The 16,584-nt window shown below is 47.1% G+C and overlaps 1 protein-coding gene across 2 annotated transcripts in view; it reads left to right on the top strand.

Moving 5' to 3' along the window:
* UBE3D (ubiquitin protein ligase E3D) overlaps window positions 1-16,584 on the top strand; it is a 175,361-nt gene that overhangs the window by 17,582 nt on the left and 141,195 nt on the right. For both annotated transcript variants that reach the window (XM_090035559.1, XM_090035548.1), the window contains exon 4: window positions 377-605. In XM_090035559.1, the coding sequence (XP_089891685.1) occupies window positions 377-605 (229 nt within the window). The remainder of the gene's footprint in view (window positions 1-376; window positions 606-16,584) is intronic.

The following is a 16,584-nucleotide window of genomic DNA, read 5'->3' as shown; positions in this document are numbered from 1 at the left end:
TCATAACTAACTGAAATTACGTTATCTCATGATTCACTTTCCTAGGGGACAAAGCCAAATTCTGCAGTATAATTGCTGGCGATCAAGTTGAGCCTGAGTCCTCCCACTACTAGATTGTGACTCAGGCACTTCCCAGATAATCTTTTTAAACCAGTTTATGTGTAATGTCTGTCCCTAGTCACTGTGTGTTGCATTGTGATTGCTGCCTTGGAATGTATCCAGTGGTATTCAGCAGCTATACAATGTGCCTTTTATTGGGAGTGCAGAGACAGGCTTTCCTTTAGAGAGAATCTCACAAGTTATAGACTTATGAAGATAGGTGTCATAGGAATGTCTGTAATAAATTGAAATAGTTTGGGGTTTTCTCTTTTTTTAGGACGTTTCTCCGAGTTCTTCCTTTGCCAAGTGAAAACTGGAGTGCTTTGGTTGAAGAGTGGTGTTGCCATGCTAACCCCTTTGCCAGCGTTCTTCACCCTCAAAGTAATGACTGTTTTCTTGGAGACACGTATTTTCTGGTGAATTCAGGATATGAGGCACATGTGTCAGGAGCTGAAAAAGTCAATTGGGAGACTGAACACTCTGCTTCTCAAAGTGGCTCTGCTTTGGTAAAGTATTTTTTTTTAATTCACAAGGTTGTAACAGTGTTTGGCATCCCCTGACTTCAGCTTTGTAGGAGCCAGAAGAAGTTATAAACTGTGGTTTATGCTTTCAGTACAAGTGCCATGCCGTATAAATGTAGCCACACAAGAAAATCGTTGTAAAAATGTTCTTCTAAAACATAATATCTGCCAAGAAGCCTGAGTAAACCAAGAGAAACAAAATTTGTCAGGCATTTTTACTACAATAAAAACAGTCATAATTTGCTACAGGCTTTGTATAATCAGGTAGTTAATTTAAACTTGTGATGTGATAAAGAGGTGTCAATTAAAAGGCAGCAAATCAAGTGTCAAGAAAAAACGGAATCTTTTATGATCACCTGGGCCCCAGCAGATGTTATATTTATCACATTATTAACATGTTAATTGGGCAATAAATTGCAGCATGCCACATTTGAAAAAAGTTTATTATGTGATAAAATGGCAAACCAGGTACAAAGATATTCCACATTAAATGTGATTTAATGTGGAAAATGTTTGTGGTTGGTTTGTATTGTACTTTAGTTTGAACACATGGCATGTATGCCAGATTCTTAATGGTAAATAAGGGCAAAATAAGTGATTTTGATAGGCTGATATTTGGGTCCAAGAATATTTTTTATTTATTCTTCCAAAATAAAAGTGGGGGTCGGGGAAGAATGGGTAAATGCCTCTATTTCCCCCTTTTGATATTGGTAATCCCAAAATGTGAGATTGTTTCAGTGTTCTTGTGAATTTTACTTCAAATTTTGACCAGCTGCATCTGTAGCTGAACAGAAATGTTTGAGGGGCTCTGAGAATCGTGAAGAGGGTAAATACTGGTTTTATATCAGTGTTGTGCCTCTTTGTCCACGCTTGGAAAATCTCTTCATTTTTTTAAAAAGTTCTGCTATCATTTACTTTGCTTTACCATTGTAGGGCAAAGTCCAGGAGCCAGTATCAAGTCCAGAAAACTTGTATCACTGTATAGTTGGTGGTGTTGTATTTACTCAGATATAAGATGACCCTCCCCCCCCCCAAATAATTAGATTCTATATTTGGAAAAATTATAAATTTCTTATAATTTTCCAGGTATAGAATCTAATTCTTGGAGGCTTGCCTTGAATTTGTCCCCTTTCCATTGCTACAACAAGAAAAATAAATCTGGGGGGTCTGGTAACCGCTTAGTTCTCTGCTTCCCCCCAGCTTTATTCTCTGGCAGCCCCTTCCTCTACTCCTTACTGTCAGACCCTGTTCTTCCTGAGCACGTGGAAGTGAGGAGCAAATTTGAAAACAGTAACCTTGAAATTAAACATAGCTGTAACAATGTGCATATAGTACCCATAAACTTAAAACATCCAGAATTGTTGCATGTTAGCTATTTTTGAAACTGCTGCAAGTTTTAGCACAGGTATTCCATGAACACTTTTGAGCAGCACTTTGGCACCTACTTATATGTAGTACAAACTATGCATGACATCAGTCTGGAGCACTTACCACATAGTTCATTGGGCCAGGCCCCACTAGAGTCAACAGGATTTCAAGCTTAGTGCTTATTATGTGTGTGTACTCCAGATGCCCCTGCAGAAAGGATCCATGTGTTAATTAGCCCCCCACTCATGACAGGAAACAGGTACTTTTGTCATGAGTCCTGGGATCCTCCAAAAATTTTATATGCAAATGAAGTGCAGGGCAGACTGATCTGTCTTCACCTCATGGAGGGCAGGTCCACACTCATAATATGTGACAGGCTGAGAGAGGGGGCAGCAGAGGGCTTTTAACTAAACTATTTGGGACCCTGTTCAGTGATGTTTGCCAGACAGTTAAGGCTTGTGAAGAAACAGGAGTCACTGGAAATGGGAAAGAAAAGCACAGTGGTGATGGACGGGAAGGGGGCATGGCCCTGCAGGGATGGAAGTGGTCATGGCCCAGACCACTGGGGGGCGTGGCCAGGCCCCAACCCAGCCTCATGAGAGGGGAAGGGAGTATGGCTCAGCCCCAACAGGAGGGAAAGTGGTGTGGCCAAGCCCTGTAAGGGGAGGACTCCAGCTTGGCACTGCAGAAAAGAAAGGAGGTATGGCCGAGCCCTGGTGGGGAGAGGGAGCCTGGCCAGGTCCCACCCCAGCCCACAGGAGAAAGGGGTGTGGCCAAGCCAACTGTGGAAGGGGTTGCACACTGGCCCAGGCCCCATGCAGGGTTTTGGGTTTAGGAATTTGGCAAGGGGGCAGATGACCATATTAATGGCCACTGCTCCCCGTCACCAGATTTTGTGACCTGTGGGGGAGCCCCACAGATCAGATGGAATAAGTGTGGCTTGATCTTTGCTTTCAGAGTTCTTTTGGGCTGCAAAATTAGCTCCAGAACCAAAATTGTCTTCTGCAAATACTACTAAGAACTCTGGGATAGGTACCCATGGGAGAGTTCAGCTGCACGTATGAATTTTGGGCAGACCTGCATCTGTAACAAGATGGCTCATTTTCTATGTGCTGTTCCATTGCACATTATTAAATCAGTGAAGTCCCACCGCCTCTGTTAGCTGGAATGCAGGTCTGTACCAAAGAGGTACCCAACACATTTCCAGAGGTGATGAATCTGGGTTCACTTCCTTAAAATTGTCAGGATGCTGAGATTACTTGATGGTCTGAAACTCATTTTGTGCTTATTTCATACTGGCTGTTGAAAATCTAATTTCTACTCTTGGTTATTTCCAGCATTAGTCAGTTACCAGACAAACGAGCAAAACTTTAAAATCAAGCAGGAATTGGACTAATAAGAAGAAGGCTCATTGAAACAAAATTCTTCCTTAATGTGGAGACTAATAGAAAGTAACAGGCAAGACAGATTACTCTTGGCACACATGTTCTCATTTTATAGTATATTTGTGTAGTCTACCCTAGTATGAAAGTTCGTCTTTAATTGCATAGCAGTTCATTGGAAAGTGTTTGCCTATGAGTAAAATAGTAGCAGAAATGGAGAAGAGATACTTAAACAATCCTTTCAAACCTCCTGTGGGACCAAAACAATGTTCTTTCATTGAAAACATATTTCTCACATCTCTTAGTCTTACAGTATAACAACGTTTTTAAATGTCACATGGTCACACAGCATCCTAATAGAGTCTCTTGGGGAAAATATTTTCCCCGAGACAATATCAAGGATATTTAGGTATAGAAACACAGAGTATTAGAATGGTGATCCACCTCCATCTGCAGGTTGCCGGCAGCTGTGTGTTGTCACACAGATGTATCGATTTAATTAGTCTGGCTAACACTATCATCCTTTCTGTTCAAATGGTGCTGCCACTAAGTTCCTAGTGTTTTTAGGTACCATAATGCAGAACTTTCTGCCAGCACATTGAAATATAATCAGATAAAGCACTTGAGTAGATGTCAGAGGAACACTGTACCTGCACCTCCTCTGTCTCCTCAAATACTGTGCATTCTCCAAATTTTATTGCCCCCAACTGAGCAGTTTTACTTATATTTTTAGAGTTTGAAAGGCGGACTAATTGGATATATAGTGCAACTGTGTGCACTTTTGTATACCTTCTAATTCCAAAACCATGCAACATGGATTTCTGAGATAGGAGAGTTTAAGTTTGCCATGTTTCAACGGAGGCTGGAAAGTTACCAGCAAAAACTCAGTTATTGTTTTCTATTGACTGTTTCCTAGGTTTTCTTGCCATAGGTGGGGTCTATATTAACTTGTGGCGGCTTATCTAATTAGAAACAGGAGACTGTAGACAGCAATGAGGAAAATATTGCTTCCTGCTGAAGCAGAATTTGCAAGCATACCACTTTCCTGGTGCATAAGGTTCCAAGTTTGAGGTATGAGAAAAATCCTTATCTAGCTTATGACACTGCATAGAGCTGGAAACCAGGATGTTGCACGTTCAGGTTTCATTTTTACCACTCACTTATTTTCGTATATTTGTGTGCTCTTAACTTTATCGTCAGACAAATATCAGTCATAACATTTGACTAGCAAATTGAGAGATTGCACAAGATCACTTATAGGAATAGAGACCAAGTTCCTCATACTCCTAGAATTATACAATAGTAAAGAGAGACTGCACCATTATGAGCATTTTGCCTGACATCTTGCATAACACAAGCCAAAGAACTTCATGTTGTTCCTGCATCAAATTCATAACTTCCGTCTGATTTAGAGAATATCTTTTAGAAAACTATTCAGTTTGGACTTGAGAATGTAAAGTGGTGGAAAATCTATTAAATCCCTTTGTTCAAAAAGTCAAACACCGTGTCTTACCACATCCTTTCTCATATCACAGTTTTCCAAATAAAATACTCACCTTGTTTTTGGAAGGCAGAATATAGAGAAACACATTTTTTCAGAGTCATGGTTGGCTGTGTGACAGTAAGTCCTGGAAATGAGAGTGTCTAGGAAGTATTGCATCCCAGGAGACAATCTGGGTGAGGCAGCAGAAACTTCTGGGTGTGTCAGGACAGCAACAATGCTAGGCCTCAGATTCTTACAAGTGAAGTAGTAAGCCTGTTGCTTTACTTTAATTCAGTGATTCCCAAGGGCTGTGCCATGGTACACTGTGTGCTCCAAGAGTGATGGAAGTGTGATGCAAAATCTCCCTGTGTGAGGAGATAAATTCTCTCTTCCCCCAACCAGCACCCTGTGCCTGCCCCAGCTATTGTAGCTAGGCCTGTGGCTGCCTCTCTGGGGACTGCCACTACTGCTGCTGCCTTCCACTGCCCTTCCACAATCCCCAGCAGCCCCAGTACCAGATTCCCCATGCTCCCAGCAGCATGTTCTGCTTCTAGTGGGCAGGTCAGTATATGGACAGCTGCAGTTTGCAACTTGTCTCACCCTCTCCACTTCTCCCACACTCCTGGGGTCTACAGGAGAGGTTGCAGGGATGGTCATTGGTGTTCAACCCTGCAGGAACAGTCTCAGAAGTGGGGGCTGCCTTTGCCCCTCTGAGGTATAGACCATGGGATGGAAGGGGGCAGACAGTGGAAAGAGCAGGGCAGAGCATGGTGAGGTACTGCTCCACCAGCCTTAAGTGGCATCAGTTAGATCAGTGATTCTCAGCTGTTTTAGTCTCAAGGCACCTCATTATCATTTCTCTGAAATTTTTGGTGCCCCAGTTGAAAATAGCTTGAGATTTTTTCTGAAGTTAGATCTGGAGGGGGACCTTGAGGCTAAAATGGTTGGGAACCACTGGTATAGAGATGAATACTTTGCTTAAAGAAAGATGTGTTGGGTGTCATTTTTAATGGTACATCTAGCGCTGGTATGATTTCCCCTGGCAAGTGATTAGAATATGTTATATATTTTGAAAAAAAATGTACATATATTGTTTTGGATGTAAAAATGAAGTATGCTCCCAGTTTTAATTGAGAAGAAAAGTGTGCTGTAGGTATAAGAAGTTTTGGAAACACTGATTAAAATAGTTCTTTATATTCAGTATTGTAAATAGTGAAGTGTTGTTTCCACACCACAAGTCTCATCAAGATACTACAAACTTGAATGAAGCAGCTCACTCACACAGTGGCTCTTCAGCCAAAAGCTACTTCCTCACTAGCTGCTGTGAAAGGGTTAACACTGGACTCCATCCCTGCTTTTTGTTGCCCCTTGGAAAAGTGTCAGGCATTCTGGCAGCTGAGAGCATCAGCTTGCTCTCTTCTACCTTGCTTTTATTTCAGCAAAGAAAAAACTGCCTCCCTGCTTAAAATACTCATCCCAATTTTGCAGGGCTGGTTTTGGGGGAATGGATACATGTGTGGGTAAATACAGTATGCCTGGTCTTAATTTGTTTAATTTAATATGAAATTCAGTTTCAAAACTTGTGTTATTCTTCTAAATTAAAGAACTGTTATTAGAAATCTCTTCTCAGGGTAATATTTGTAGGCAATGATCATAGAAACATGGAAAATGAGGGTTGGAAGGGACCTCAGGAAGTCATCTAGTCCAACCCCCTGTTCCAAGCAGGACCATCACCATCCCAGCCAAGGATAAACCTCCAAAGATAGAGATTCCACAACCTTTCTTGGCAACTTGTTCCAGTGTTTTACTACCTTCTAGCAAGAAACTTTTTCCTAATATCTAACTTAAACTTCTCTTGCTGCAAGGTGAAACCATTGCCCCTTGTTCTGTCTTCTGCCACAAGTGAGAACAGTTAGGCTCCATCTTCTTTGGAATCACCCTTCAGGTAGCTGAAGACTGCTATTAAATCCGCTCTGTCTTCTCTTCTCCATACTAAATAAACCCAGTTTCCTCAACCTCTCCTCTTAAATCATGTCTCCCAGCCCCATAACCATTTTTGTTGCCCTCCACTGGACTCTCCAAATTGTCCACATCCTTTCTGTAGTGGTGGGGCCCAAAACTGAACCCAGTACTCCAGATGTGGCCTCAGCAGTGCTGAATAGAGGGGAATAATCACTTCCCTTGACCTACTGGCAACACTCCTACCAGTGTAGCCCAGTATGCTGTTAGCCTTCTTGGCAACATGTGTGCACTGTTGGCCCATAATCAACTTACTGTCCACTGTAACCCTTAGGTCCTTTTCTGCAGAGCTACTGCCCAGCCAGTCAGCCCCCAGTCTGTACTGGTACATGGGATTGTTTTGTCCTATGTACAGGACTTTGCACTTGTTCTTATTGAATCTTATGAGATTTCTTTTGGTTCAATCCTCCAATTTGTCTAGGTCCTTCTGAATCCTAACCCTACCCTCCGGCATGTCTGCTACTCCCACCAGCTTGGTGTCATCTGCAGACTTGCTAAGGGTGCACTCCATGCCATCTTCCAGGTCATTGATGAAGATACTGAACAAAACTGGCTCCAGGACCAACACCTGAAGCACTCCACTTGCCAACTAGACACGGAGCCATTGATTACTACCTTCTGAGTCTGATACTTCAGCTAGTTTTCTATCCACCTTACAGTCCATTCATCCAGCCCATACTTCCTTAGCTTGCCTGTGAGAATCTTATGAGAGGCCATATCAAAAGCCTTGCTAAAATCAAGGTATACCACATCCACTGGTCTTCCCAGATCCACAGAGCCAGTCACCTCATCATAGAAGGCAATCAGATTGGTCAGGCATGACTTTTCCCTGGTGAATCCATGTTAATTGTTCCTAATCACCTTCTCCTCCTCCTCCAAGTACTTAGAAATTGATTCCTTGAGGACCTGCTCCATGATTTTTCTAGCGACTGAGGTGAGGCTGACTGGTCTATTGTTCCCTTTTTCCCCCTTTCTCAAATATGGGCACTATATTTACCCTTTTCCAATCATCTAGGACCTCTCCCAGTCACCATGAGCTTTCAAAGATGATGGCCAGTGGCTCTGCAGTTGCATTAGCCAACTCCCTCAGCACCCTTAGGTGCATCCTGTGTGGCCCCATGGACTCGTATATCTCCAGTTTTTCTAAATAGTCCCTAACCTGTTCTTTTGCCACGGTTGGCTGTTCACCTCCTCCCTAAACTGTGCTGCCAGGTGCAGTGGTCTGGGAGCTGCCCTTATCTGTGAAGACTGAGGTGGAAGAGGTATAGAGTACTTCAGCCTTTTCTGCATCCTGTGTCACAAGGTTGCCTCCCCCATACAGTAAGGGTACTGCACTTTGCCTGATCCTCCTCTTGTTACTGACATACTTGTTGAAATCCTTCTCATTACCTTTCACATCCCTTGTGAGCTGCACTTCCATTTGCGTTTTTGGCCTTCCTGACTTTATCCCTACGTGCCTGAGCGATACTCCTATACTCCTTCCTAGTTCTTTGTCCAAGTTTCCACTTCTTATAAGGCTTCCTTTTTGTGATTTAGTTTACTGAAGAGTTCTCCGCTAAGCCAAGCTGGTCTTCTGCCATACTTGCTTGTCTTCCTGCACACCAGGGTGGTTTGTTCCTGTACTCTCAGTAAGGTTTGTTTAAAGTACAGCCAGGTCTCCTGGACTCTACTCCCACTCAGTCATGGACAGGATCCCCTGGGAAGCCAGAGTTCCCAAAGCAAGTCAAAGTCTGCTTTTCTGAAGTCCTGGGTCCTAACTCTGCTGGTCTCCTTTCCTTCCTTTCCTCAGCATCCTGATCTCAGTCATCTCATGGTCACTGTTGCCCAAGTTGCCATCCACTATACTACATTCCCCACTAATTCTTCCCTGTTTGTGAGCAGCAGGTCAAGAAGAGCATAGCCCCCAGCTGGCCACTCCAGCACTTGCATTAGGAAGTTGTCCCCAACACTCTTCAAAAACTTCCTGTATTGCCCTCCCAGTAGTTGTCAGAGTAATTGAAGTCCCCCATGAGAACCAGGGCCTGTGATCATGAAACTTCTGTTAGCTGTTTGAAGAAAGCCTCATCTACCACTTCCTCCTGGTCTGGTGGTCTATAGCAGAGCCTCACCACAACATCACCCTTGTTGCTTTCCCCTCTGACCCTAACCCAGAGACTTTCAACAGACCTATCTCCAGTTTCATACTGGAGCTCTGAGTAATCATACAGCTCTTTTACATACAGTGCTACTCCTCCACCTCTTCTCCACTGCCTATCCTTCCTGAACAGTTTGTACCCATCCATGACAGTGCTCTAGTCATGCGAGCTATCCTATGTAGTCTCTGTTATTCCAATCAGATCATAGTTCTATGACTTGGCAAGGACTTCAGTTCTTCTTGCTTTTTTCCCAAGCTCTGTGCATTCATGTACAGGCACCTAAGGGAACTAGCTGATTGCCCTGATTTCTCAGAGCAGTCATGAGAATGCCTCCCCTCTTACCCACTCCTGCTTGTGCTTCCTCCAGGTCACCCGCTTGCCCACTTACCTCAGAGCTTTGGTCTCCATCCTCTGCCAAACCTGGTTGAAAGTCCTTCTCACTAGGTTAGCAAGTCTGTCTGCAAAGATGCTCTTCCCTGTCTTCATCAGGTGGATCCGGTCTCTTCCTAGCAATCCTTTTTGGAACATCATCTTGTGGTTAAAGAAGCCAAAGCCCTGCTGGTGTACAGCAGCCCTGCCCACCTGTACAGCCATGCATTGATCTGCAAGATTCATCTGCTCCTGCCTGGGCCCTTTCCCTTAACTGAAAGGATCGAGATGAATACCACCTGAGCCCCTGTCCCCTTCATCCTTGTATCCAGAGCCCTGTAGTCACTTTTAATCTGCTCAGGCTCTCCCTTGGCAGTATCTTTGGTGCCCACATGGATGAGCAACATGGGGCAGTAGTCAGAGGGCTGGATTAATTTTGGAAATCCCTCTATAACATCTTGGATCTGGGCTTCAAGCAAGCAGCAGATCCCCTCTTCCCCCAAGACAACAGATCAGGCCAGCAGGTGGGTGCTTCTGTCCCCTGCAGAAGGGAGTCTCCAACCACCAACACCTATCACTTTTTGGTGATCTTTCCCACTTCAAGGAGGCCTGGCCTGTCCACCAATGGAATGTGCTCTTCCCCTTTGTTGTTAGGGCTCCATATCTGATCATGTCACCTCTCAATATTTTGTTCGTGAAGTTAAACAGTAGGCATGCACTGATTTAAGATTTTTTTGGCTGATACTGTTGGCTGATTATTAACCAGCCATATTGGATAATACTGATCTGATAGCCAATATGTAGCCTGGCAGCATAGAGAGCAGCATCTGTTCGTTAAGTCTGTGGGGGAGGCAGATCAAGACCACCACAGTGAGGGAGGGAATGGGGCTGAGAAGAAGCCTGCACCAACCCTGGTCCTGAGCCTGCAGTGAGAAGCCTGCCCTTGCCCCATGCACAAATCCAGGGGACACATGCCCCATATGCCTCTCATGGAGCTGGCCCCCTTCCCCACCCCCTGTGCCCTCTAGATGGCTCCCCCATGACTCCCCCCACCCCATCTGGGGAGCACCTGCCCCTAACCCAGCCCCATTCCTTCCTTCACTATGGGGGTCTCAATTGCACCCCCCACACCCTCACCCCCCCAAACCTAGTGGCCAGACACTGCTCTCCATGTTTCCAGGCTGCAGTCCTGGCCATGTGCATGCTGCAACTACGTGCATGTACACAGCATTTATCAGTGACATTATTGGCCACACCAGCCAAAAAAAGCCAATTGCTGATAATGTCAGTTTTCCTTTTATTAGTGCCAGTCTGATATATCGGTGCTTCTCTAATTAAAAGGGTCAAACTTTCTATGCCTCTCACTAAAAGGCCTAAAGGCTTGTTTTCAGATGTCAAATCATTTTTTCCTTGTAATTCTTTTCTGAACCCTTTCCAAATTTGCAACATCCTTGATGAAATACAGATACTAGAATGGAACACAGTATTCCAGTAATGATCTCATTAATGCTGAATACAAAGGCAATAATTCCCTACTTTTCCTTGATATTCCCCTGCTTAAATGTTCAAGGGGCATGTTTTTCCCTTTAGCTACAGCATTGCACTAGAAACTCATGATAGTAATCAGTTGAATTATTATGTTAAATTCTGTCCAGTAGAATTGTTATTAGTATGACCAATATTTTCTGTTCCTTAATGTATGACCTTTCATATAGCTGTATGAAAAAGTGGGCTGTTTTACAACTTACTTGGTGATGTAGGTTACTATATACACCTTGCATATTGCTGTTTCTTACCTTAGGATTGTTGTGACAGACCTTAGTTGTCTTCACACTGTTACTCAAAGAATTTTTCAAAATATGAATATGGTTGTTGAAGAGAGTCCATTCTTGTTACTCTCCACTAATTGAGATGCATGGCTTATGGAGGAAAGGCTGAAACAAATTAGGGATATTTAATCTGGAGAGAAGATGACCTTAGTCAGTGTAGCAGAGTGGGGTCCTAGGGGTGGCACTGAACTCCCCTAGCACCCCCTACCATGCCAAAGTGTTATTGAAAGCACCCTCACAATCTCGCCCGCCACGTCTTTGATATTAAATGATGTTTAAGGGAGGCTACCCTTAATCCTGTCTGACACGGTGCTCTGAAGGGTCTCAATCTTAGTGCTGTCTTGGGTGACATGGTGAACCCCGGCCTTGTGGGCTATGAGTGGCTCCAGCCACCCCTGTACCATGCCCCAAGCCTCGCAGATGTCCCGGACATTGTCTGGTCAATTTCCCTCTTGGCATCCTTTCTGGCTTGTCTCGCTGCCACTGCCCACACTGGGGCTTCTCGCCACCGCCCACACTGGGGCTGGGGTCAGTGCACCCCTGAATGATGTGCCCTCTCTGGCACTGGGGTCCCCACACTCTCATGGAGCACCTATGAGGCCTCCTCCAACCCCTAATAGCCTCACTTGGTCCTCCGGTGTAATGACAACAACAAAACAATAACATAAGCCCCTGGGCTATCACATAAAATCTAAGCCGCCTGGCTAACCATCATTCAAATTCCTATCAGGGAATTCTCCACCCGGTATCCGTGAACAGGAGCTGCTCATGTTATCAGGCTTCTCTGCTCTGCTTGCTTCCACAGATCTCCTTCTCCCTTGGCTTCTAGTAGAGAGAGAGCCCTCACCCTCCTGTCTGGGTCTTATAGTGGTCAGCCCTGCCCCTTTTGGTCAGCTGACTCACCAGGTGTGGGCCCTTACTCCTCTTGGCTGCCCCAGCAACCAACACCTGAGCCCATGCTACTGCCTTCCAGGTAGCAGGCACCTTAGTGCCCTGCTACACACCTTCCCCCTCAAGTTTCAAAAACTCACCAGGCTGAGTCTTCCACCGTAACTCCTTCCTCTCAGTCTCCAACCCCTTCAGTCGCTGATCTCTCAGACCCGGGTTCTTGCTCTTGGAGCATCTCAACTTGCAGTGTGTGAGGGGGCTAAGGCCCCGGGGGACCCGACCCGAGGGAGAAAGCCCGGAGGGGCGTCCAACTTCCGGGATCAGACCCGGAAGTCCGGCCGGAGGGTTAAAGTTTTCCGGAACACAAGCCGGGCCGGAGTGAGACCGGCCCGGGACAATAAAAGCAGCACCCCTACCCTGGTTAGGGGAGGAGGGAAGCTTCGGTCGGAGGCGGACCGGGGACGAGAGGAGCCGGATGAGACGCGACGAACGCTAGCTGCAGCGGGACCGGCGGCAGCCGAACCGGAAGCGGGCGAGCCAGGAGCGGCGCGGGAGAAACCGGCGGCAGGATCTCCGGCAGGGACGATACCGGTAACGGCGGTAGCGGGATCGGGGCCAGAGACACCGGCGGCAACCCCGCCGAGAGCAGCAGAGCCAGTAAGCGCTGAGCCGGGAGCAGGCGGTCCAGTGATAGCGGGGCTGACCACGTCAGAACCGGGAGCCCCGCGGTGGAAGCCGGCGAGAGCGGAGGGGACTGCGGCGGTACCAGGAGCAGCGCGGACTCCCGAGACGACACAGGTACCAAAGGGATTAGAGGTGGTCCCACCGGGCGAACCCGGGAAGGGAGCCTCAACCGGAGGAGACTTCCTCCGAAGACTGGTGGCTGGCTGGCCACGAAAGAAGACCCGTGGACAGGGAGGCGGACTTGGTAACCCCCCCCCCCCCGGGTCTAGAGACACCGGCCGTTGAGGGCTGGACAGAGGCCTTATTGGAGGCTCGGGTGAGGGTGTAGGGGAGTGAGGAGCCCTCAGGACCCCGGGCTTTGGAGCTAGGGTAGCCCCTTGCGTTGGACCGTCAGCGCCCCATTTTGGGGTGAACCCCTTTTTCCATCAAGACGTGGCAGGCGAGATTAACGGGGCACCAGCGGTCCGGCGCGTACTTCTACTCTACAGGGGCCATTCGGGACTTTTGGGGGTGACCCGCAACCGGGAGGCGCACCCCAGTGCCCACACAGTGGCAGAGGTTTTAAGGTGCCTCCTACCCGCCTTTTGCCCAAGGGGCATCGTGTGGGATTTTACGGGATTTGCCTCGCTGCAGGCAGTCCCCCCACACTAGCTAACCTTGGTAAATTGCGCCCTCTGTTGATCCAGCTCCAGCCTACCTTCTGGGGTTCTCCCTCCTTTTTAATTTTGGGCCTTCTATGGTCCGTCCGCATGCGCCCTGGTCTCTGTCTTGGGGAACATTGTGAGCCCTTCTGTTTCCTTAGCTTTTTCTAGAGGTCTTGAAGACTTCCCCAGATCTTCCACTGTCTCTCTAGCGCTTTCTGGGCATCCTCTCTCCTCCAGAACTCTATCTTCCCCAGTCCTGTAGATTTTCCTCCCGGTCCCTTATAGATTTTTACATAGGCTACCTGTCCCACTCACTCTTCAATGATTTTCTTTATCATCCACCACTTAACTAGCCTAGGGACATTCCTCATGAAAATTTGCAGCCTCTTTTCAGGCTTCAGCCCCCCTTTTGGGTTTTGTGCCCTCTTCTGCCTGTCTTGCCCTTTTCCCCAGTTCTCTTTCCTGGGATCCACCAATCCCTCTTTTCTGGGGCCTGCTTTTGCTCCTTCCGGCCCCAGGCCCCGGGCTGCCTGGGTACAATCCTGGTGCATTAAACAGAAGGCCTCACTCCTTGGGGTCACTTGTTTACCCTTCCCTTCCATCCCCACATCTACCATATCCATTCTCCCCGTCTGCTCCTGACTGAGTCCTGGACTTCTTCCCTTAGCCTGGGGTCTACATATTTCTCCCAGCTGGCGTCTTAGCTGGCTCAATTCCATGGTCTGGTGCTTCTGCCATTGGTTCCATTTTTGGTTCCAATACTCTAAGATGCCTGTAGGGCCTGCTTTTGTAGGGTCTCCAAATTCTCTGCTATGAATTTTCCCTTCCCTTGTACAGTGTCTTCCTCTTCCCCAGAACTCCCTATGCCTCGGTCCCCAGGGAGCTCTAGGGGCTTAACGTGCTCTAGAGTTCTCACAGTTTCTAACAATGTCTCTGCCTCCTTCAAGGATCCCTTCAATATTTCCGTCTGCCTACATTGTTCTTGATGTTCGTACTTGGCGGCACCCATGTACTCTGTTAGTTGGGTTGCCAGAGCCTCCAACTTCTCTCGCATTATATCCGGATTATCAGAGATCTGATGTTTCTGCCTGGCTTCTCCTAGGTCTTGGATCTTCATGGTCTATTTGCTCCCTGTAACTCCTTCCTATCAGTCTCCAACCCCTGGATTTCTTGCCTCATTGTTTTTACTTCTCATTGTAACAGTTTGTTCTCTCCCTTTACCGCCTCTTCTTTAGCTAGGCTATCTTCTAGGTGGGTTTTAAGGTATTGTACCTGTTGCCCCACTGTTTCTTTCTCCGTCTCCAACTTCTGGAGCTGGGTGTGGATTTCCTTGTTTTCTTTCTTTCTGGCTTTTAGATCTCCTTCCAGGGACAGCCTTTGCTTCTCTAATATTTCATAGTTTGCCCTGACTATTTTCATCTGTTTGATCTCTTGCAACAGCACCTTGTCGGTCTCTACTGCTTGGGCATAGCTCACCTGCAGCTTGTCCCGCATTTTCAGCGCCAGGCCTTCTGCCCAGTCACTCCTCTGTTGCCAACTCTCTAATTCCTCATGCAACTCCCTTATCTGGTCTTCTTGAGTATGAACCTCTTTTTGGAGGGCCTCTATTATGCCTCTTGCTACCTCTAATTTTCGTAATGCCTCCTTATGTTCTTCTCCCTGTTTGGTACTGGCTTCTGAAAACCTTGTCCTCTCAGCTATGATTTCCTCCTGCAATTTTTAAATTTTTTCTTCCCTCTCTTGGCCCCTCTGAGCCTCCTGGGAAATAAACTGCTCGATTGCTCGAGTCTTTTCTGCCTCTGCTGCCACTAGGCGCCTAATTTACTTTGGCCCTGCCTCTTTCTTGCCTGATTGTACCTGTGCTTCTAATGGGTCGGCTTCGCCTCTGCTCTCTCTTTCTGAAGCTTTTCCAGTCCTAGCTCCCATTCCAACCGGGTCATGTTCTCCTGCATCTCATCAATCCTGGGTTGCCAGGCAATGCCTTCCTGCCCCTGGCCTTCCATGTTCTCTGTCTGAGCCATAATTACCCCGCCCTTGTCTCTCTGGGTTGGGGTCTCAGTCTTGCTCCGTAGATTCCGGGCAATGGGTATCCTCCCTCCAGGTCCCTCTTGCCTAGCTGCCAACCGCCAGTTATTCTGTTCTGGGTTTGCTCTCACCACTGATTCATGCACGGCCAAGCAATTCCCGGCCAATGCACCATTTGTAGCAGAGTGGGGTCCTAGGGGTGGCCGTGAACTCCCCTAGCACCCCCTACCATGCCAAGGTGTTATTGAAAGCACCCTCGCAATCTTGCCCGCCACGTCTTTGATATTAATAATGTTTAAGGGAGGCTGCCCTTAATCCTGTCTGACACGGTGCTCTGATGGGTCTCAGTCTTAGTGCTATCTTGGGTGACTCGGTGCACCCCGACCTTACGAGCTATGCGTGGCTCCAATCACCCCTGTACCATGCCCCAAGCCTCACAGAATCATAGAAGCAGGGTCTGAAGGGACCATATAGATCTTCAAGTCCGACCCCCTGCCAGGGCAGGAGAAAAAAAAACCGGGGTCAAATGATCCCAGCTAGGTAGGCATCAAGCCTCCTCTTAAAGACCCCCAGGGTAGCAGCCAGCACCACTTCCCTTGAAAGTTGGTTCCAGCTCCTAGCTGGCCTAACCTTGAAGTAGCTCTTGCGGATGTCTAATCTAAATCTACTCTCTAATAATTTGTGTCCATTGTTCCTTGTCATGCCAGGGAGTGCTAGGGGAAACAGTGTCTCCCCTAAACCCTTCTGGTCCCCCCCTAGTGAGTTTATAGACAGTCACCAGGTCCCCCCTCAGCCTTCTCTTGTGAAGGCTGAACAGGTACAGGTCCCGCAGTCTCTCAGTGTAGGGTCTGCCCCGTAGTACCCGGATCATTCAGGTGGCCCTCCTCTGGACCTTTTCAATGTTGTCCACATCCCTCCTGAAATGGGGGGCACAGAACTGGACGCAGTACTCCAGCTGTGGCCTGACCAATGTTGCATAGAGGGGGAGGATCACCTCCCTGGCTCTACTTGAGATGCACCTGTGGATACACAACAAGGTGCGGTTAGCCCTGCCAACCGTGACCTCGCATTGTCGGCCCATGTTCATCTTGAAGTCAGTAATGACTCCAGGATCCCTTTCTGCCTCCATGCTCTCGAG

Source organism: Crocodylus siamensis, chromosome 1 (assembly GCF_052110815.1).
Source record: "Crocodylus siamensis isolate JL-2025a chromosome 1, ASM5211081v1, whole genome shotgun sequence".
Lineage (NCBI taxonomy): Eukaryota > Metazoa > Chordata > Crocodylia > Crocodylidae > Crocodylus > Crocodylus siamensis.
Note: the sequence above shows the minus strand (reverse complement) of the source record. Positions and strands in the feature narration are given on the sequence as shown.